This window comes from Archocentrus centrarchus, chromosome 16 (assembly GCF_007364275.1).
Source record: "Archocentrus centrarchus isolate MPI-CPG fArcCen1 chromosome 16, fArcCen1, whole genome shotgun sequence".
Taxonomy (NCBI): Eukaryota; Metazoa; Chordata; class Actinopteri; order Cichliformes; family Cichlidae; genus Archocentrus; species Archocentrus centrarchus.
In genome coordinates, this window is record NC_044361.1 from 23,315,681 (window position 1) to 23,338,069 (window position 22,389).

General features: G+C 44.4%; 1 protein-coding gene across 2 annotated transcripts; it reads left to right on the plus strand.

Annotated features, from left to right (window-relative positions):
• The first annotated feature begins 359 nt into the window (after positions 1-359).
• nr4a3 (nuclear receptor subfamily 4, group A, member 3) lies at positions 360-21,456 on the plus strand. 2 transcript variants are annotated; one of them, XM_030749981.1, is made up of 9 exons: positions 360-750; positions 3,683-3,853; positions 4,782-4,863; positions 7,398-8,236; positions 12,749-12,878; positions 13,643-13,806; positions 13,926-14,125; positions 17,709-17,887; positions 19,619-21,456. In XM_030749981.1, the coding sequence occupies exons 3-9, from the start codon at positions 4,800-4,802 to the stop codon at positions 19,879-19,881; spliced, it is 1,839 nt and encodes a 612-aa protein (XP_030605841.1). In that variant the 5' UTR covers positions 360-750; positions 3,683-3,853; positions 4,782-4,799; the 3' UTR covers positions 19,882-21,456. The 2 variants fall into 2 exon arrangements, with proteins under 2 accessions (XP_030605841.1, XP_030605840.1); XM_030749980.1 differs by lacking the exons at positions 360-750; positions 4,782-4,863 and adding an exon at positions 2,853-2,967.
• The last annotated feature ends 933 nt before the right edge of the window (positions 21,457-22,389 follow it).

A 22,389-nucleotide genomic window follows, 5' to 3' on the forward strand; every position in this document is an offset into this window, starting at 1 on the left:
ATTTACTTGGTATTGCTGTCCTATATATATATATATATATATATATATAGGACAGCCTCTTTGACTCTTTGCAGGCATGTAGGCTCGCCTGCCGGATCCCCCTCGACTTCTTCCCCTTCAACCATCAAACCAACCGCCTCTCTCTCTCGCTCTCTATGATCCTCTCTCCACCTCACTCTCTTCCTCTGGCACGGCGCGCGGGGCTTAAGTGTCTTGTACTGTACGGAGAGAGAGAGAGAGAGCGGGAGCGCTGCTTCAGGTGACGTCACCTCTCCCATGGCGTCACATTGACGTAGCGCATACCAAGAGCTCTATGTGGAGGCAGAGCCCACATAAATGCACTATTTGACTTTCTCCCCTCAGACGGCGCACATAAACAAACGCGCGTTACAAGAGCACACTTTGCAAAGCACCTATCAGCACTGACACACTCAGCAGCACGGGAACGGACGCAGACGCGCTCCCTTAGAGCTACTCGGGGGAGTTTGATGATTTCTTTTTTATTTCATTTTCTACTTTTTATACTTTAGTAAAAGTAAGTGGAGGGAACGGAACTTTCTTCTTCTTTTTTGATGCCGACGATTCCTGTGCCTCTCCACTATTACTAAGAGTGCTTTTATTGATTTTTTTTTTATTATTATTATTGTCTCATTATTTCAACTCTTGGTGGTTGCTCTGGATGGAAATAGGATACTTCACGCGAAGTTATTAGCCTACTACATGTAAAGACGGAACCGCTACAGCAAACAAGTAAGTAAACCGAATGAATGAATCGGTAATATTCCTCCTCATGTCGTGGCAGACACACAGAAGGAAGATAACTCTCAGCTGTATGTATTCTTTTTTCCCACCTAACTCAAAAGCCGTGATGGATTTACAGTCTAATATCATCTGTGTCCGTGCTGCCCAACTTTGAGCGCCCAACCTGTTGATATGTCAGCCTCCGGCACACGCGTGTTGCTGCTCATGTTGTCTGCCTGTGCTTGTGTACGGTGTCTCCGAGGACGAATGAGGCTGAACTAGAATTTAATTTGCGCTGGGAAGGTATCATATCCTTTCCGGTTGTCATGGAAATGAGATGCCTCTCACTCACACAATGAATGGTGGAGTCAGACGCACAAATGGTCTGAGTGGAGAATGGTCTAACCTACATTCAGGCAGGATCTGGGAGAGGAGAAGAGGAGTGTTAATGCTCTTTGATGGGGGGGGGGGGGTGTCTTATAGGAGTTTTTCCTTTTCTTGGGAGGGCGGTATGCTCTTAATGAGTGTGTGTTTGTGGTATTGTGGGTGTATTTGTGTTGCGATATCGTTTGACTGATAGGGAAGTCTGTGCCACATTGCGCTTTGATTTAACCTCCAGTAAATATGGTGTGACCATACATTTAGCATTATTAACCTTATATATAAAGAGTAAAACTGGCCTGATACACTCTGGCAGCCAAACTGCCTGCTCAGCTAACGGGGCATGTATCGCAGGAGAAACACCCTCAAACATAAAGCCACATCAAATGTCTGAAACCCACTGTGAAGCATGCTCCAGCAGCTACCATGCCTCCTGGCCTTTCGCGAAGTTTATAATAATAAACTGACAAGACCAAGTTGAGGTGCTTGAGCAACTTGAAGATTTTTACCTTTTTAACCCCCTACCCTCACACACTCAGGTTTACGCACACGTGCGCGTACGAGCGCGCACGCGCAGGCTCCACTGACAGGCTCCCTCTCAGGGCTGATTTACAGTAGGCTAGGCTACTCACATATTTCTCTGCTCTCTCCTTTATGTCCTTTCTTTTCTCTGTCTCTGTTTGCTGGAAGCCTCGCGCTATCCGGGGTTATTGGTGTGAGGGGGCTACCGGGGGCTACCGGCGCTCCGGGGCGCGTGTTTTGCAGCTCTTATGTCGTTCTCTTGGTTACCGGTGTACGCAGGGCCAGAGCCCCACCGGCCGGCTCGGTCTGGGAATAAAGTAAAGAGGGGGGCCGTTTGTTCATTAAAAAAAAGAAGAAAGAAAGACTGGATATCTCACTTTGTATCAAAATATGTTTTATTGAAGGAAAGACACTTTATCTTCATCTCTTTAACTCCCCACAGTGGGTGGGATTAGAGCACATTTACACACGGTAAAGCGTTTAACTTCATAACCTGATACAAAAATGAGATGATTTTAGCTTGTTTCAAATATGCTCTTATTTGTGCTGTTAGTGTAACACAATGATTTTCAGACTTAAAGGTTTTTTTTTTCTGTACTCAAATGGCTCCACACACAACTGAATAATAGTTTAACGGTTCCAAATCAGCCCTAATCAAATAAATGTTATACAGCTTGACTTATTTGTTTACTCTGGTTTGTAGTTTTTTTGTTTATTCCAACCTATTTGGAGGCTGTTGGAGGGATTACATTTATATAAAACCCATACCCCGACCAAAGAACCATCAGAGTACTTCACAGGGGTCCAGTAAGTGCTTTGAGAAGTAGCTTTAAAGTTCAGAGTTTGGTGAAAAGTGGCTGTTGTTGAGGATGGTTTTGATCTATTAACACAAAGCTGCAGGTGCCTGTGGTCTTGAAAGTCGTGTGAGGGTTGTGGGTTGTCACCAGGCTGTTTGGCGATACACCGGCATACTGAGTGGTCTCTCAACTTGACCGTGTCATAGAGGGGTCCGTGTGTGGCGGAGAGAGAGAAAGAGAGAGAGCGAGAGCGTGTATATATGAGTGTGTAACAGAAAGGGGGCGCTCTGGGCCTTGAAATCCTCCGGCCACGGTGCACCCTGCTGCATTGAGAGGGAGTTGGAGGCGCACGGCGCACAGGAGCCCGCTGGTCTGGTTTCAGGTCCGACTCTCCAAATTTTCTCGATTTATCTCTCCCTCTGGATGAACCCTGAGCAGGCGAATACGGTGGTGATCAGAGGCAAGAAAAGCGATGGCCCGGAGGCACTGGCGCAAGCTGCTTTTATAAAAGTTGTCACTTTTGTAGGTCTGTATTTTTATTTTAGAAGTCATGCATAATTTGTTGACTGGTGGAATTCCTGTTTTGCAGTGTAAAATATCTGTTAACCAACAATAATAATAATAATGGCGAAGACTTCAATGTTAAAATGAAACCTTTCGCCCACGTAGGCAAAGTTTTGAAATGAACCCAAAGCCCTCAGTTGTGGTTCTCTTTGTAGCATGTACTCAATGACATATTTGACAGATTTACTCTATGTTTGATGTAAAAGTCCAGATCTTATTCTTAATGTACCTTCCAATGTATGCATTGGTAGTTGTTCGAATTTATGCCGTTTGAGCGTCTGGCAGATCGCCCTGACGTGCGCACAGCGCTTTACATCCCCCTTTTTATCACTTTCTGCTGTTTTCAACCAACTGACTCACTCATTAGATTTTTGCGCCTATAATGATTTACTTTTAGGGTTAAATGAACTCTTTTCGTGTTGTCATTAAATTGCGCAAAATGTTTCTCTGCGAGAAATTTTTTTCAGACAGTGCAAGGAATTTTGAACATCAATTTAGAATTTGTTAAAGTTTGTGGAAGCAATTTAAAGAAAGTTCTCTCCTTTCTTAAGAAAAAAATGAAAGCATCGCTTATCTTTAAGTAATCTCTTTGAATCTTAACAAACGTTTAAGGCACTCACCTTATTATTCAGTCTGCCACCGCATCCCCGGCTTTAACGCAGCCATGTCTCACCCAGGCACAGGTTCGGAAGAGCGCGCCCAGCCGAGCTCGGAGCACCGGCGATCGGACACTTCCTTAGCGACGCCAACCGAGCTCTCCCCGCTCCAGGAGCCTTGCCCCGGCCGCAGCCACGCCACCCCTAAATCCCGGACACCCAGCACCATTCAGCGCGAGGCTCTTTCACCAGGTACAGAAACAACCACTCAGCTTATCTTCAGTTTCATCTCTCCCTTTTTCTTTCTTTTTCTTTCTTTCTTAACCTCTTTTCTCAGCTGATGCTTTTGTAATGAGTGCAGATGCTGTGACAGTTTCATTTTGTGCTGCTGGTGTGGCGTGCTTGTTGATATGAGTCGGATGAAATTTTATTGTAGGAAAGATAGCATTCCCAAAAGTTAAAAAAAATTATAATTATTATTTTAGGAGTTTAAAATACAGGGGCTGAATACAAATATCACCAAGTAGGCAGTAATTTCATATATTTACTTATTCTGTCCACACTTAAAAATGAGATAAAGTTTCCTGAACGTGCTGGTGATCTTTTCTTTATGCTGCGCCCGTGAGTCCATGTGTATGTGTGTGGGCTGGTTTTGTCTGGCAAGCTGACATTTCAATCATTAAGATAAGAGACTTCTGAGACCAGGCACACCTAAATCCAGAACCTGGAGGCGAAAGGTGAATCATATATATCATATAAACGCGCGGGCATGCACACACATTCACACACACACACACACACACACACACACACACACACACACACACACACACACACACACACACACATACACACACACACACACACACACATATATATATATATATATATATATATATATATATATTTTTTTTTTTTTTTTTTTTTTTCCATAGGAAAATGACTAACATAAAAATGAACTATGTTCCATATCATCAAATAGATAAACTAGACTGTATACCATAAAGTCCCTGGTTGTGTGTGTCTCTGCACTTTATGTCTTTCTGTGTGCACAGTGTAAAAATCATTTTTCTCATTTTGTGAGAGGACACTGACTCCCCAAAAATGTTTTATAGTTCATTGACATAAAAATCTGTGTTTTTGTAATTTATGTCTGCACCTTCATGTTTCCATTTGTTAGATCTATGGCATTCTGACAATGAACAAGCGCACTCAGTTATTGGAACAGCTGCAGTTTGTCCAGTTGAAATGCACACCTCGAGGTTAGACACTGTTTCCCTTCACCTCCCTATGCTGCACCACCTGTGTCTGATTCTGCTTGGGTTGTCTGTCCTCTTGCTTGCACACACACACACACACACACACACACACACACACACACACACACACACACACACACACACACACACACACACACACAAATGCTTGCATGCAAGCGTCATAAAGGCAATCCGATGGTGGTATTGGACTTTAGAGGGTTCCCTACACTGACTTGCTTTGGTGACATTAAAAACTAAGACGCTCCAGTGATACGGCTCTATTTGTACTGGTGAGTGTGTGAGAGAGGATGCAAGCTTGTAAGCATGGGTGTGTGCTTAAGTTAGTGAGTGAAGGCTAGGCACACTACCAAAAGTAAAGCACCGAAGAGGGTGAGACATTTAGAGAGAGAAGTGGTTTTACAGGTTTTCAGGTTAAGGGTGTATGCTTTTGGCAGAATGAACATATACAAGTCCATGTTGACATCTTGAACATCATGAGCAGTTGAAAACGTGTGTTTGTGTATGAAAAACAGCTTCTTTACTCACCTGACACACAGACAGACATCACACTACTTTGTAACCTTTCTACCCTTTTTTCTCATTCTTTCATCTCTTCTCAGGCAAACCATAAATTTACCATATTTAAACATAAACCTGTGCATGTGCCGTCTGTTCCACGGGCAGTAAGTTTTGAACACATTTCCACACTAAAGCCCGCTGATCTGAGGCTTGACCTAGTGACACAACACAGAGAGCCACAAACTCCACCACTTTACTCTCATTTTTTCACGGTTAGTTTTTTTTTTTTTTATCTTTCTCTCGCTCTCTTCCTCTTCTGGTGCGTAATCAGTTAAAAAAAAAAAAAAAAGAAGATAAAAGAAAAAAAGTCTTTAGGTATAGCCCAGAAAGGCCCCATGACGCCCTTAATGCTGCATGTGTGTTTTTCCACGTGGGTTGAAGAGCTGGTCACTTGCAGAAGAAAAAAAAAAACTCGATGACGTCAAGTACACGTATGCCTACGGCTTGACTCATATCCTCAATTTACAAAAAAAAAAAAATATGTGGCGGTAATGAGCCCGCTGAGACATAGTTTAGTCTGTATATGCTGCGGCTGGTGTATTTATTAGTGAATATAAAAATGTATATGAATCATAAAAATTATTTACAGCAACGCTACCCAAGAAATTTGTGGTTTTATGGTGTTTAATTTATCTTAATTATTTATTTATTAATTACAAGGACTATTCTGATTTTTTTCTTTTTTCTTTTTTTTTTTTTTTGTTGCTTCATTCCTAAATCCACTTTGAATAAATATATGACGTTAAAGTGAGACCGCTTGGATGGAGGTATTTGTGAATGCTTCAACAACAGCGGGACCGATATATCCCGTATTTGACTAGACAAACATGACGTGCAGGGAAAAGGGGCGATTACGGCAGAGCGCGCGCATGCTGGGCGTCAATGGGAGCAGCGCTGTGTTGACAGTTCCCTGCTCGGGAGCGACGAGCAAACACCACAAAACCCTGGCTGCGCTGACACTCATGACTGATTATTAGTCTACGCACACACGCCAGCAAGCGCAGGTGCTGTGTATTACGTAAGAGTTTTGATAAGGCCATTTAGTCCGTACACACAAATACACAAATGATGAGTTGGTGGCCTGTTGCTGGTGGCAGAATTTAATTAGGGGAGGGGGGGGGGGGGGGTGAAGACATGCCGACTGGCGTCTGCAGCAGTTAAGAGGAAATATCAGTCTGTGTGTGTCCGTCTGCGTTTATCTCAGTGTGTGTGTGCACGCGCACAAGTGTGTGTGGAGGGGTTGTGCGGCAAGCATCCAGCACCACCATGGGGTTCCATTATTATTTAATGTTATCTCATCTGCTTTGCCATCTGACTAACCAGAGTACACTCACCCACATACACAAACACAGATTCTTGGATTGGAGCTCGCTCTGACCGCTTCGCCTTAGAATCATGAACTGCAGCTTCTCTAACTGAACTAACTAGGAAAATCTGCAATGTTTGAAGTTTTGTGTGTGTGTGTGTGTGTGTGTGTGCGTGTGTGCGTGTGTGTTTCAAATATTTTTGTTATACTTAGTGCAAGTGCAAGCAATATTAACAGCAGGAATGAGTGTAAATTGCAATAAATGGAAAGATTTGTTAAAAGCTTGTCAGAGCTTCTTCATTGAAAGAAAACTTTTATAACATGCTGCAAACTGCCTGTTCCAATAGAGCTGTGCAGATTCCTTTTTTGTTGTTGTTTAGTTGTTGACCCTGTTTAGTATTACCATTGTGTGCATGTGCATCCAATAGAGTCTGCCTGTATCCTGCAGATTTACTGTACATGAACTCCTGCTTCTCTGATTAAAATTTAAAATATCATAAAATTTTCTTCTCTGCTCAATGATTGTTACTATACAGCTATACCCTACTAACAGCTTTTAAAAAAGTATTTTTTAATATGAAGCTTTTGGGATACATGTGGTCTGGTGTGCCACGGAGCTCTAACCTGTATGTATGCTTTGTTTTCCTGACAGATATGCCCTGTGTGCAGGCTCAGTACGGGCCGGCCCCTCCAGGCTCAGCCTATTCTGGCCAGTCCTTCAGTTACCAGAGTGAGATCTACAGCTCTGAACTCATGACCTCTGACTACACCAAGCTGGACCTAGGTGGGGGCGAGATCTCTGCAGCAGCTGCCACCACTTCCCTCCCCAGCTTCAATGTCTTTGTGGAGGGGAGCTATGAGCCAAAATCCTCCTGCCTCTACCAGATGCCTACACACAGGCCCACCATCAAAAAGGAGGAGGAGACCTACCCAACTGCCCCACCCCTGGAGGCCATGTCCTCCTCCACCATGTACTTTAAACAGTCTCCTCCATCCACGCCCACCACCCCGTCTCTACCACCCCAGCCTGGCACCTCCTTCTTGTGGGGGGAGGAGCACCCTCTGGCTCCTTCTCACCCTCACTCTCTAGGCTCCAGCCTGGAGACGGGCCCCCTGAAGTCCCCCCGTTTTCCACACTTCTACCAGCATTCACCACCCCACAGTGGAGGCAGTGTTGGTGGTTATGACAGTCTGGGAGGAGGGTTGGTTCGCACCTCTTCTTCCTCCTCCTCCTCATCATCATCGGTCTCCCATCCTCACGGCCCACCCCTGGAGCAGCCCATGTACCAGCTGCACCGCGGAGCTGGGAGCAGCAGCCTCGCCTTCCGCTCCCTGGCTCTTGGACCTTGTGGCCCTCTACTAGGAGACAGCTTGCCCTCTCCTCCCCCACGTGGCCCACAGGGAGAGGGAACCTGTGCAGTGTGTGGGGACAACGCGGCCTGCCAGCACTATGGCGTACGTACATGTGAGGGCTGCAAAGGCTTCTTCAAGGTAAAAACTCTTCAAAGCTAATATTAAAGTCTTACTACAGTTTCAAGCTTTCTGATCTTTGCTTTTTTTTTGGAGTAATTCTGGGTCTTGTGGTTTCCAATGGGACAACAGGTACCTCTTGCTCAGTTGTAATTCCTCTGTGTCTTTTGAAGTATTCGCTCTTGTTTCTAACCTCTCACATTCGTAACAGACGTTCCACCTTAAAATCTCACCCAGAATCTGTGAGCTGGCTGCAAACTGACTGACGTATTTAAGTCGAAACAGTTTTCTAGCATTTGCCTTGCTCCCACTCTACACCCTTCTTTGTACTCTCTAAATCGTCTTTAGAGTCATTGCGAAAGCACAACACACCCACAGGGGTCGTTTCTCCCAGCAACCAAGTGGGCAAAGTGTGCATAAGCACTGGCTCTGTGTATATGTGTGTATGTGTGTGTGTGTGTGTGTGTGTGTGTGTGTGTGTGTGTGTGTGTGTGTGTGTGTGTGTGTGTGTGTGTGTGTGTGTGAGAGTGCTTGTGTTGTGTGAGCACACAGGATGATAAAAACACATATTCTCTCCAAAATAACAACCGTGTTCAGCGCACAGATACTCAGAAATAACGTGCTATGAGAGCGTAATGGTGAAGGAATCCTCCTTGAAATCAAAGTTTCCTGTCAGTGTATTTTTACTCAATTGGCGGCCACGAAATTGACCACAATTCTCTTGCATAATGCTCGGCCCGATATGAATCAGTTTGAAATTTGGTCCGTCAAGTGATTCACTCTGACACTTCTGAACCTGCTGTCTCACATCCCATGTTACTGCACGTGCTAACACACTGACAACACAGAGCTTAACACAACCAAGAGCCAGTTTTTAGTCAGACTCATTTTTCATTTTCCTCTTGATGTAAGTCATAAAACACAACAGACTTGACAATTGAGATATTATATTGCTGTGTATGTATGTATTTGAGGCTTAGTAACACATCAATTGGAATTACAGTGAACTCACACTCAGTGACAGTGAAGTAATTCATTTGCACAGTTTTTGAATTAAAACATTTTCCGGCACACTTGTTAGGCGTTCTATTGGTTGCATGAGACAAGAGAGTTAAAATTAAGAGACAGCAAGAAGGAGGGTGCACACACTGAGGTAATTGAATAATGCCTCTGGTAGGTGGAAATGAATTATCCTTCCTTTCAATTAGTTTCACAATTTGTTTTTATTTAGTAATTAATGAAAGCAGCGTCTGGTGGCAGCAGGCTGCGGGCTGTCTGCTTGCTGCAGTGTTCCCTCCGCAGCCACAAAGCCTGTCAGACCTCGCTATGTTTCCTTTACACACATGCAGATGCAGCAAGCTATCCCCACCCCACACAACATATGCAGTCAACCACACATATAGAAAAACATACTCTAACATGTGTTTTTTTTTTTTTCTTCACTCTGTTACACTGTGAATCCAGGATGCAGCAGCAGAAGCTAAAGCGTGTCTCTCACACACCTGCTCCTTGTACACATATTCTCAGGCACATCACCTCCATTATCCTGATGGTTTTATTGTGCCCTAAAAATATTTTCCTGATTATATTTAATTATCCATGAATACTTATTACACATTAAACCGTTGTAGAGGCTTGCTGTAAATTATTGTTATTTCATTAGCACAATTTGAAGCACATTTTCCCTGTGAATTAATTTTAGCTCTTAAACAAGTTAGGGTTTTTTTGTTTGTTTGGTTGGGGGTTTTTTTTGCTGTTTATTATTTAGACCGAATAATGCATTCCATTCACATGTTTCCATTAATTTAATGAACCTATTCAGAATTTGAATTTTTAAAATAAAAAAAATTTCAACCTTCAGTATAATACATTATGTTCTGAACACAAAGAACATTAAAGTCACCTGTCTCCATGCACCCACTGTACTAACCAGTTAGCTCTGATTTCATCAGCCAAAACACACGGTCAGCTCGGTTCACTGCACACTATTTTTGTTTTCTAGTGCTTATGCGGTATGTTAGTCATAGAAAGGATGGTAAGTGTCTATGTTGATCACTTAAACCCAAAGTATAGGATTTTAAAGTTATAAAAACAATAAAGTCAGCTCACAGATTCAGTTGTCTGCATGTGTTTTTGCAGAGACGGAGAATCAGAGGTCTGAAGCAGATTTGGGGGGATGGGTTTGGGGCAGGAGGGGGAGGGCAAAGTCCCTAAAGGCTTTTAATTTAAGACAAGGCTATTAGTACATGTTACATGTCAAGAATCCATTTCTGCACGCCCCCATCCAGCCCCTACAACAGCCACAATATGCAAGCTCCTGTCAGAATACTTTCATTTGTGAATGTGCTTTCTGTGCACACCACTCATTCCTCAGTTCTGACTCAACAACTAACTGAAACTTTTTCACTTTAATTAACTTCCTGCCCACAGAAACAATACAGCCTGGTGCAAAGTAAATTTAAAATTTGTCATTTTAATGAAATTTGGGGTAAACATGAGGAAGAATGACAGGACAGATTAAATTAATTGAACTAGAACAAAGTATACTGCACATCCTCCCACAAACACGCAGTTTTGGGCTGCCCTAAAAAATTTTAAAAAGCTCATTTCTGTGTTCACCTGCACACACACACACAGACATATATATATATATATATATATATATATATATATATATATATATATATATATATATATATGTAAAGAGAGAGAGAGGGACAGAGAGGGGCACTGACATCAGGGACTAGTTAGTTCTGATACTGTATCTGTTGAGACGCCAGTCATGCTCTTTGCTGATTATTAGAAAGCAAAGTCACAAGAGCTCCAACCAACACACACACGCACGCACTCATGGAGTTGTGGATGAAGACAGTAGACAGCGGGAGAGAAAGTCTAGCGCTCGCTCATGAGAGCTTAATTTATCGAGCCCTTAATTGATGATTGCAAACTCAGGCTTTTCTTGGAAATAGCCATCTTATGAATTAAGCCCTGAGGTCACTGAAGAATTTCCTTCTCGAACAAACACCAACCTACTCCACTTTCACCTTTATCACATCCACTACACCGCAGTGAAACAGGAGATCTTCAAGTTTCAGGGACGGGGGGAAGGAGTCACGGTTATCTGTAGAACAGGATCCAGGCATATTCATTTGTTTTTACTGTTGGACAACTTGTACGAGAAAGATCGTGTAAATGTCTTCAAATCTCTTTAAAGGTGTAAATAAAAGTTGGCGCGCGACAGCTTTGTGCGTCATCCCAGCCTTCCTCATGTTTAGCTCGGACTCCATCTAACTGGATGCATGCCCCCTCTCAACCACATTAATGACCATAACTTACTTATCCTTGCGCGCACGGGTCGCCGACCACTGAAGGGATGAAAGGAGACATTCTCAGCGATCTGCGGTGCCATGGCAACGACTCTCATCCGGCACTGGCGCCCATTACGCGTCGGTTCCGCACTCGCGCCGGAGCATATGGAATAATTGGTGTGTTATTGGTCTCCCGGGGGCACGGGCGTGTGTGGCGCGAGGGGTTCCTAATTGGATTTATTTGTTTTGATGTGTTTTAGAGGCGTTAAAGAAAAGGGGAACTTCCGTTTGTGTAATTTACAGTTTGCTGTGGCGCTGTCCGAGTGGACTACTGGAGTCGCAGCTTGTCAGCATATGAAATGCGAAATGCAAACACTTTGCATAAAACAGCAATCATAATGTATATATTTTTGTGTATTTAACGGTTTTGTCATAGAGTTCCTCTTGTCAAAGACTGACAACATGGCCCCTTCAGGCCTCACTGGAACTGATAATATCGCTAATAATATGTGATAATATTGATAAAATGTGGTTTGTTTGTACAACGAATAAAGAGCTTCAAATGGGATGGTGTGTACTCACTTTGCACTGCAACCACTGCCTTACAAGTTCAGTCGTTTATTTCGTCTTCATACACAACTTTATGCGGTTACAAGCACGCGGGATCGGCCCATAAGTGCGCGCTAAAAAGAGAATAGGCGCTAATCTCTGTTATTGTCCACCATTTACTCGCTGAGCGCGCGCGCCCCCCACGTGGCCCGTTTCTGATTTCATTTTAATAAGGTCAGTAATAATCGCGCGAGCCAGCGGAGGAGAAAACAGCTCCCTCGGGGCCCATTGGGAGAGGCGCGAGGCCCCGAAGGTGCCACGAGCTGACCCGCGAGCTTCACAAACAATCTGATCACGCAGCTCTTGCGGCCGCTGTCCCTCGTCTCGCGGGACCCGCCTCCGCACGCCACGCGCTGGATCTCTATTGTCAGCTGCGGCGCTAATAAAATTGTCCCTCCTGCAGGCGAGGCTTGTTGGAAAATTAATTTTATCTAATTATACTGATGTCACCGCCGCCTTTCAGCACGTAATTAAAATCTGACCTGCGAGCTTCGCTTTCATTCTTTGACGGGAAGGGGGGCGGGGGGGTACAGAAATTGAATTAAACAAATCAAATATTAGGTGCTGATTGTGTTTGGAGGCTGATTATCGGTATGCCTGTTTCTTCTTTCTCCAGCGCACCGTGCAGAAAAACGCCAAGTACGTGTGTCTGGCCAGTAAGAACTGTCCTGTGGACAAGAGGAGACGCAATCGCTGCCAGTACTGCCGCTTTCAGAAGTGTCTGAGTGTGGGAATGGTAAAGGAAGGTAGGATATCACGCACCTGATTCCCACGCACATCCTGATAGTGCGACAGCAATATTCTAACCTCCAGTCAGTGATCATAACACTCACCTCTGCAGTCAGTGGTTAATAGGCCGGTAATGCCCTGGCCTGTGGTAGCATCACACACATACGCAGTAACGCCTTTCTGTGGTCGGAAGATAGTATGCCATACATCATATCAATTAGTCCCTGTTACCTTTAAAGCCCCTGCATTCAGTATGGTTTAAAAAAGTCTTAAAGCTGACCATCATACTCAAAGGATTCTCCCATTGTGTCATTGTGTCACCACATCTGATGTGCTGAGTGTGGCTGCATAGTACACACACACACACGTTTCGATGATGTGTAGAATCAGCGTGACACTCAAACTGCCCCCGTTCCCCTGAGGTTTGTCACCTGTCTCACACCCTGTAATACCCCCACCCACATATCCACATGCATAAACGCAAACAAACCCACACAAAACTCATACTGTATGTCTCTGTGTTGCATTAACACCTCTGCAGCCTGCAGAAACAGCTCCACTGCCATCTGCTGGTTCGTGGCCTCCTGTGTGGGGATCATAGCGATGTTGGGAGCGCTGCTGCAGAGAGCTCTCCCAACTTTTCAGTCATAATTTTACTGTTATAAAACACTGATATCAAGCCAGTCAGCTGGAGAGTAGGACTTCACTGGGCATGCAGCATAAACATTTCCACGTTCAACTGAAAAAAACCTGTTCCCTTCTATCTTTCTGTGGATTGCAGTGGTACGTACTGATAGTTTGAAGGGGCGCAGAGGTCGTCTCCCCTCAAAACCAAAGAGCCCCCTGCAGACGGAGCCATCTCCTCCTTCTCCACCCCTCAGCCTCCTCTCTGCTCTGCTCAGGGCTTATTCCCACTGCACACCTCGTGACCTTGACTACAGCCAGGTACCCCCCCCCAACCCCGAACAATTAATTTCAGATGGAGAAATGTATCTATTTATTAACACATACAGATAGTTTAGTTTAGTTCTTCCAGTAATTTCTCTTTTTTTCTTGTTCCGCAGTTCAGCGCTGCCGACCCTCCATCCTCCTCCTCGGACGCAGAGCACATCCACCTCTTCTACAGGCTGCTCACCATCTCGATGGAGACCACGCGGTGCTGGGCTGAGCGGCTGCCTGGCTTCTCTGAGCTTCAGCGTGATGATCAGAACTTGCTCATAGACTCTGCCTTCCTGGAGCTGTTTGTCCTGCGATTGGCTCACAGGTTAGGAGGCAGAAATGGAGCCCCTACTGCACTTTTAACACCTGTTTTAAACTCCACTCATATGCACACCTCAGAAGTGTTTTGAATCGTACACACTTACAGTTTTACCAGCAACTTTGGTATGCTTAGCATCTCAGGAACAAGAGGCATTTCAGTTAGTTTCAGATTAAAGTACAGTGTGTAACTGTGCTGGCAAAGCTGTGTGCTGCTGTGTTGGTGTATCTCCAGAGTGGGAGGAGTGGAGCTGAGTAATCGCCATATGAACCAAATTATGAATGGAGTCTGTAGCTATGACAGCAGCTACACCCACAGAGTTCCGCTCTGCTCGTCTGATATCTGACGCACAGAGAGATCTGTGTGTGTGTTCTGCAGGCTAAAACTGTGCTAACATTGTGAACTGTGAATTGACAGGATCAATTTCCATCTCAAAGTTAGTCAGCTGAGTAACTGAAAAGGGCCACTGTTATGGAAGGAAATACATATTCAGTTCAGCTGACTGATATCAAAAGACAATAGACTTCATTTACCTCATACATCCAGTGATGTATGTATGTGTTTGTTTGAGGGAGAGAGCACGTGTGTCTCACTGATGGATACCTGTGGTGCCATTGTGACTGCCTCGGCCCATCTTTGCCTCAGAATTACCCTGGGTTACCGGTCTGCTCTTGTAAGGCATGCGGCTGGTTAAATTTATGGGCAAAGGGGGGGGCGGGGAGGGGAGATGGGCTACAAGCTCATCCTTTTGTCTGCGCTGTCGTCTAGGGCAGGAGACCAACGCAGTGAGACACACAGGCACACTTACTCACACACACTGATGATGTAGAATCCCAACTTTCTGTCCTCCCAGTGTAGGTCCAGGTGCAGGGTGGGTAGAGGATGGGTGGTGCCATCACAGTCCCAGCAGGAGAGGTGATCAGGCTGGGACTCTGACTCACTCTAAAGGGTGGACTCATAGGGGCCTCTTTCAAACACACACACACAGCTCATCTTCCTATCAGCCAAACTCCCACGGCAGAGAGGAAAGCACACACAAATGCAGCACTGTCTTACTTTCTCTATCTTCCGTGGGAGAGAAGGATGCAGCGGTCCACGCATCTCCTTGTTGACGGGGCCCTGCATTGACCCTGTGTTGAACCTAGATGCCCTGCAGACACTTGCTCAAGCGTGTGTCTGTATGCTTGTGAGTGTGTGCTCAGTGTGCGTCGAGTAAATTTGCTTCGTTCTTCTGGGCCGGCATTGCTGTAAGCACCCCGTTACCTAACAGTTTCTGTGGTTATTGGTCGATTACCGTGGTGACAGCGTAGTCAGGGGTAAGTGGAATGTGTGGCAGACATCCAGCTGTGCTTGTGTGTATGCGTGCATCTGCCTAGCTACACGTCTACCAGTGTATTTTTGCCCTAGTGATACTATCTTACAGGGGTGAAATGGTACTGTGAAATATTATTTAACCAGCTCAGTGTAACAGAGGGATGTTTACTTAATCGCAATAATACACCCTTTGTCAGGCACTAATATAACGTCACATTTCCCAACTTTCCAGCCATTTATTTGTAGTAGATTTAATCTGTTCCTTAAGCTGCAGCATCTACCTGCCAATCCATCACTAAGCACATGCATCCACAAGGATTGTTCACGCGCTTTTTTTCTGAAATTCCCAAAATGGACTCTGATGCTAAATTTGAGGCAAATTTAGAAAGCAAATATAAAAATATAGAAATGCAAAAATTTTTACATTTCTCCCCATCAGTGTTCATACAAGGTGAGATTATGAAGTGCAGTGGCTCCACCCATTAAAAATCTAAAACGATACCCCATTTACTTTTGGCCGATCTCCCCTTCAGGTGTTCTTCTTTGAGATTAGTCCTTCAAATCACGTTTTGCTCTTGTGCACCTGTGATGCACGCTGAATCACTTCCACTGTGTCAAAACAGCAACCCTTCAACGTGAATCTCATTTTGGGGAAGAGCGAGCAGTGATCGTGTTGGGCAGGTTATTTTGTGCCGAATGTTTTCCCTTGGATGCCGCAGGGCATTACAGTCGAATCCTGCAAATTCATCATCAGGAGTGTAGAAAATAAATGACTTTCATGCTTCTTGTTGCCTACTGCACTGCCTTCGGTCTTGACCACTGCAGACTCTTCTACTGAAAACTTCTGTTTTGTTTATAACTGGAAATCCAGCTTTCTTCACCAGTGATGATCCCCAGCATGACCGTGGGGCCAGTTTGACACAGAAGTTAAGTGGTCTGTGTACAAAGTCAGAGGCCCCAGGTGAAATCGCAGACACACAAGTGCAGGAGTTCAGAGCAGAACATCCAGGGAGGGATCTAAAAATAGGAATTGTGTTGGCTTAAGAGGTGCTCAAGGATATAATTTTGATTAGCCAAATTTAGATCAGGTACTAGTGGAACTTTATGATCGCACCTCGTACAACTATAAGCCATCATGGAAAAATGTTATGAGAGATGTTTGGCAAGAAGTGAGGACTTAAACCTCAGCCTAGAGGAGATGATAATGAAGGACTGAAATCAAAAACAAATTTGCTCTTCTTCCCCAGCAATAGGTTAGGGGCATAATTTCTCAACCTCTTCCTGTTATTCACTTTCTTCTCTGTACTTTCTTCTTGTGATTTCCAGGAAATAGAAGAATATTTTGGTCCTGATTGCTAGTGCTAATCGTTTTTGATGTTAGTTGTTAATGCTTTCTCATCGTTGTGCATGTGTCTGGCTAACAGCGTATCTCTTTTGAACTGTAGTAAGGATAATTAGACACAAATAGCATTGCATCTCATCCTCATAACTGCCAAACCAAAGTTTGTGCAGGGTGCAATTTAAGGCTTTCCTCCCTTTCCACCCTAATTCCCTTCTTTGCTCTCTACTAACACTCACTGCTTAATATCATCTGTTTTCCGGCGTACACACTTTCTCCCCTATATCTTCCATCTCTTGTATTTTATTCCAACCCTTCGTCTTCTTTTTAAACTAAACACTGTTACAAACTCTCCAAAGAAACGCATGCTCCTATTTTAGACACTAATAAAGACCGGTCATAGCGCTCCATCATCCTCTGCTTGCACTCGCACTCTCTCTCTCTCCCTCTCTGCTTGATGTCAAAGAAGTGGGATGTTGTGTGTCGTGAGTAAGTGATGGTTAAATACATCTGAGAAGCCTTTTCATTTCCTTATTAAAACCTTGTGTTTCCACTGCACACCACAGCCTGGGCATATTAAAGCCATAACAGTTTACCTATCTAAATACACACACACACACACACACAGAAATCCTCTGCCCTAACCCTTCACCCCACCCTGCCACAAGGAAACGCAGGAATGTTTTAAAATGCTGTAATTTGGAAACACAACCTTAATCAGCTTCATGCCTGTGTTTGATGTGTGTCCCATTTCTGCGTGAGTGCGCATACTGCCAGGTTTTCTCATTGTTTTTTATTGTAATTGTTTCCTTGCCCCAACATCTCAAGTTATATTTACAATACATGAGGGAAAATACAGTGTTTTCACTAGAATGGCGATCTAATCAGTCCCCATCTCCTTTTTTCTCTCTCTCTCTCTCCCTTTCGGTTCCTTAGGTCGATGCTGTCAGAGGATAAACTAGTGTTCTGTAACGGCTTGGTGCTGCACAGGTTCCAGTGCCTTCGTGGGTTCGGAGAGTGGCTGGACTCCATCCAGGAATTCTCCACTCACCTCCAGAACCTAAATCTGGATACCTCTGCCTTCGCCTGCCTGGCCGCCCTTGTGCTGCTCACAGGTAACAACAGATTTCCAATCACGAACTTACTAGCAGGAGAAAATAAAATCAGAGGATCCTAATTTTAGCCACCTTTCCTCAAAGTTAATAACATTCGCTCACCACTCCTGATAAACGATGTCAATCATAAAAGCTGCTAATATGTAAATATACAGATAAAAAAACACACACACACACACACACAACATCTTTCTTTTGTTCAGAGCTTTGCCTGTTGGTGATTCAGTGTGACAGTGATCAGGTGGACACATCCTCTAACGTCAGACACACGCTTAAAGACACACATGTGCATGTGTGTTCCCACACATCTCTGCCCTGAAACAAGAACCTGATACCCAGAAGCACCTGCTGCACCTGCCACACACCTGGCCCTCTAATCAGTGTTCATGTGTGAAGAATGAAAGGAGAATCGCAGCCTCCTCTGTGAGCGCACACAACTGATGTGCTGCTGAAGAGGCAGAAGTTTAGGTTTTTTAAGTGAAATGCATCAGAAATGTAGCCCGAGGCGTCAGGGAATAGCCTGTAGTTATGTGTTTATGTTCATTTTTTAAAAAAAAACATTTTTACGTTGTTGGATTCTGTAAAGTAATGTGCAAAGGATAAAAAGAACAAAAATCCCCGTCCCCCTGCTCTTAGCTCCCTTATTTCACCCTGCCCCCGCAACCTCCTCTTCCTCCACCTCTTTTTCTGTCTGAGCCCTCAACCCCATCCTCACTCTCTGGGGGAGCACTTAACTCTGTGCCTGATCGACCAGCCCACCGTGGAGCGCTGCTCTGGAATGGCGTCTGCGGCATTCTCAGTGGCGCTCTGCCACCTCGGCAAAGCACACAGCGCAAAGCCACGACAGAGCCACCAGAGCCACCAGGCGATCGACCGCTTCAGAGTGGCCTGTGTAGAAAGGCAGTCATCGATCTCTCCCCAGGAGCTCACGCTCATAGAGAAAGAAGGGATGGGGAGAGCAGGAAGAAAGACAGGGAAGCGAAATTGTGTGCAAGGTCTGAAAGCCACAGTGAAAGGAGTGACTCTGCAGCGGCAAACACAACAAACAAAAGAGTCACATAAACAAACAGTAAATAAGCTTCAGATAATGGATACCTCAAAGTGAGACTGGTCTTAGTGGCAGCCTCCCTGCAGCACAGCTCGTAGTGTGCCTGTATGTGTGTGTTTGCGTTTGGGGGGCTGGACACCCTGTTCTCTGCAGAATGAGTTAGTGTCACATTAAGCCTTGTACGAGTGCCTCTGGAGTTGCTATGGGCAGCAGTGTGTGTGTGTGTGTGTGTGTGTATGTGTGCGCATTTCTAATTTCATTTTGCTGCTCACAGGGCCAAATAATCAGCTGACCGTTGAGCACTTTTGTTCCTTTCTTTGTCTTAATTTCTTAAATTGCACTGACTATTTTTCTGTCTCTTTGTGCAAATCTTTAAAAAAATATGTATGTGCTCATATATCCGTGCATGTGGGTATACACAGTGTGGAGGGGGCTTATTAGGTTAGACTGAGTATTGATCTGTAGTGAATGAGCCAGGTTAAGGCCTGTTAAGAACATGAGCCATACGGGCTAATGAGGTGGAATTCAATATAAAAGAAGATGCAGCTAATGCGCTTTCAGCTGAATGAGCTCTGATGTATGTATATGTGTGTGTAGTTTTTTCCTCCCTGACTTAATTTTGGCCATTTAATGATTATTCTCCTAACATCTCTTTCTCTGTCTGTCTTTTTTGCCATCTACAGAGCAAGTCCCAGGTCTGAAGGACTCAAAGCGGGTCGAGGAGCTGCAGAATAAAGTGATCTGCTGTCTCAGAGACCACCTGGGCTGCAGCCCTTCATCCTCCTCGTCCAAGGCTGCCCCTTCTCTGAGTCGTATTTTGGGTATAAGGGAAGAGCTTCGTTCCCAGAGGACCCAGGGCCTTCAACGAATCTTCTACCTGAAGCTGGAGGATCTGGTAGCGCCTCCACCGCTGATCGACAGGTTCCTGGACACTCTGCCCTACTGATGACAAGGGACTGAGCACGCAGCGAAATAAGCCCACGCCACGTCCCGACAAGGCCTTTCCCCAAAGGAGCATGCACACACACCCAGAAGAGAGAGACGCACTCTCTCAAGACTGATGCAGCACACGGAGAGCCAATCAAATATTTTTGACTCAACGGGACAACCAAACGAGAGCGCCTTTCACTCAAACGGACTACCATCTAAATGCTTTTCACCTGTATAAAAGACAATTACTCAAACGCTTTACCACTTTTTAGTTGATCCTCCTGTTTTTCCCCACACGGGGGGGAGGATGATGAGGCTGAGATGGACAGGAGAAAAGTGACTTTTTTTTTACTGTCCTCTCTTTGTCTGGGTTGCAACTTATTCAGCAAAAAAAAAGAAAGAACCAACGTTTATGAGTACTGTTTTTCTGTGTTTCAGCCTGACCCGTTCTGTGTGAGGACTTCTGTTTAGGAAAGAGGGTAGGAGAGGTGGCAGTGTGAAAGAACTGCCTTCCAAGCTGTTGCTTGGAGGAAAGGGGTGTTATTGTTTTGAAATGTGCCGAGATGTCAGGTCGAGCAGCGTAAGCACAGGCGGGCAGAAATATTACAACGCAGGACACAGGTGTTTCATAAACACGTGGAAGTGGCTGTTGAGGTGGGCTCTTAATTACAAGTGCAATTTCTTAAGTGCTATCTCGCCACAAGAGGAAGAGATGGAGGAGGAACAATTTACTTTCAAACTCTAAATTATTTTAATACAAAAACTTGTCCTGTACTGTCAGTAGTTAAAAGAAAGGCAGTCTCCATCTGGCTTTAGACAGCAGAGGAGATACTGTGCACTAACGATCAATGACTGAGTCACCCAGACTTGAACTTGCTCTACTATGTGGTTTTTTTTATTAACTCATTTTGAAATCATAGGTTGAGTAGGAGTATGGAGGAATGAACATGGGCAGAAATTGGCTTTTGAAGCACTTACACCCTGAGAAGGGCTAGAAGCACAGACACACACCCTACCTGCTCGCCTGGAGGACGGCGGGAAAGTCGGGGAGAGGAGGGTGCTCGACAGATAGCTGTACGTTCAGGGGTGAAACATTCCATGACCATGCTCTTTTTCTTTTCATTTTATATCGCGGAGGATGTGTGAGTGTGGAGGACATGATTGCCTACTGTCTTTGTGTGTACACTTAGAGAAGCCAGGATCATATGCATGGTGTGTTATAAGCTGTCAAGAGCTGGCATAGCCTGTCAAAACAGCTCGACCTGTGTTTGTGTCTCAGACTGCAGCTCTATGGGAATCTCCCCAGGCCTCCACCACCCACTCACACCCACAGAATGGCGGTTTTAAAAAAAAAATCAAATTATATAAATATAAATATATATATAAATAAATATATATATATATACAAAACTAATATTTTGAAGTGTTTTTAGCTTTTTCAAATATTGTGGTACGAGTTGTGCATTGTTTTTTGAAGAAGAGAAACAAAAAAAGAAAAAAAAAAGTTGCTGTTTTTTCAATGTCCTTCTTTGGTTAGAGTTTCCTGTTTGATTTTTTTTTTCTTTCTCTTTGGTTCACTGGATTTTTCTGTTCAGCACTTTGAAATCATAAACTAGTTCTGATTATTCTGACCCACTGTGTCCTGTGTTTTGATTCTTTAAAATTCATTCTTGCAAAACGCAAACAAAATGTTGATTTTTAAAAGATAACATCAAATTTGAGCTACTTTTTTACATAATTAAAAAAAAATGTGTGTGCGCGCGTGTGTGTGTGTGTGTGTGTGTGTGCGTGTGCGTGTATAGATTTGTGCATGTGGGTGTGTGCCTTGTCAGACACAAAAGCCTCTTGACAGGTAAAAGGCCTTGTCTCTCTCCTGGGGGACCCTCGGGCTCTCACAGAGAGTAGAGAGGGATTAGGAAAGTGAGGAGGGGGAGGAAGAGGGCGGAGAGAAGAGCTTCATGTTAGCATGAGGTCCAGATCAGCCTCCAGCCTCGTTAAACACCATCGATCGGCACGGTGACATTTCACAGCACATGCCGTCTATACTGTCACCGCCATCACTCACTCGCCGTCCTGCACAACTGTGTTAGCACTAATACACACACACACACACACATACACACACTCTAACAGCCAGGTGATTGATAGTAACTGTTGGACAATTGTGAACATCTCTATCTGTGCATGTGTGGGAAGAAGAGGAAGAAAGCGCACAAAAATAGAGAGAGCACTCAACACCACATCTTCCATCCCATGATTTTTAATCTTTCCCCTTTATGAATAAAAAAATAATTTTCAAAACCTGAAACACAATGGCTCTCAGTGGCACACACTAACCTGGAAATGCCCTTAAACATTCTCAGTATATTTGTCATAATTCTGTGCATTTTGGTGTGCATGTGTGCTTTATGTGGCAGACAAAAATCTGTTCAACACTTCATCCTCCTTTTGGGGAGGAACTGTGATGTGTTTGATAAGCATGCAGGAAAAGACCATTCACACTTTGTTTTTTGGGGTTTTTTTA

Bases quoted from the DNA above. Each gene is read 5' to 3' on its own strand.
- nr4a3 (XM_030749980.1), top strand. From the start codon at position 2,865: ATGAACCCTGAGCAGGCGAATACGGTGGTGATCAGAGGCAAGAAAAGC. The intron at 14,126-17,708 runs GTTAGGAGGCAG...TCGGTTCCTTAG, and splicing joins GTCCTGCGATTGGCTCACAG to GTCGATGCTGTCAGAGGATA. The intron at 17,888-19,618 runs GTAACAACAGAT...TGCCATCTACAG, and splicing joins CGCCCTTGTGCTGCTCACAG to AGCAAGTCCCAGGTCTGAAG.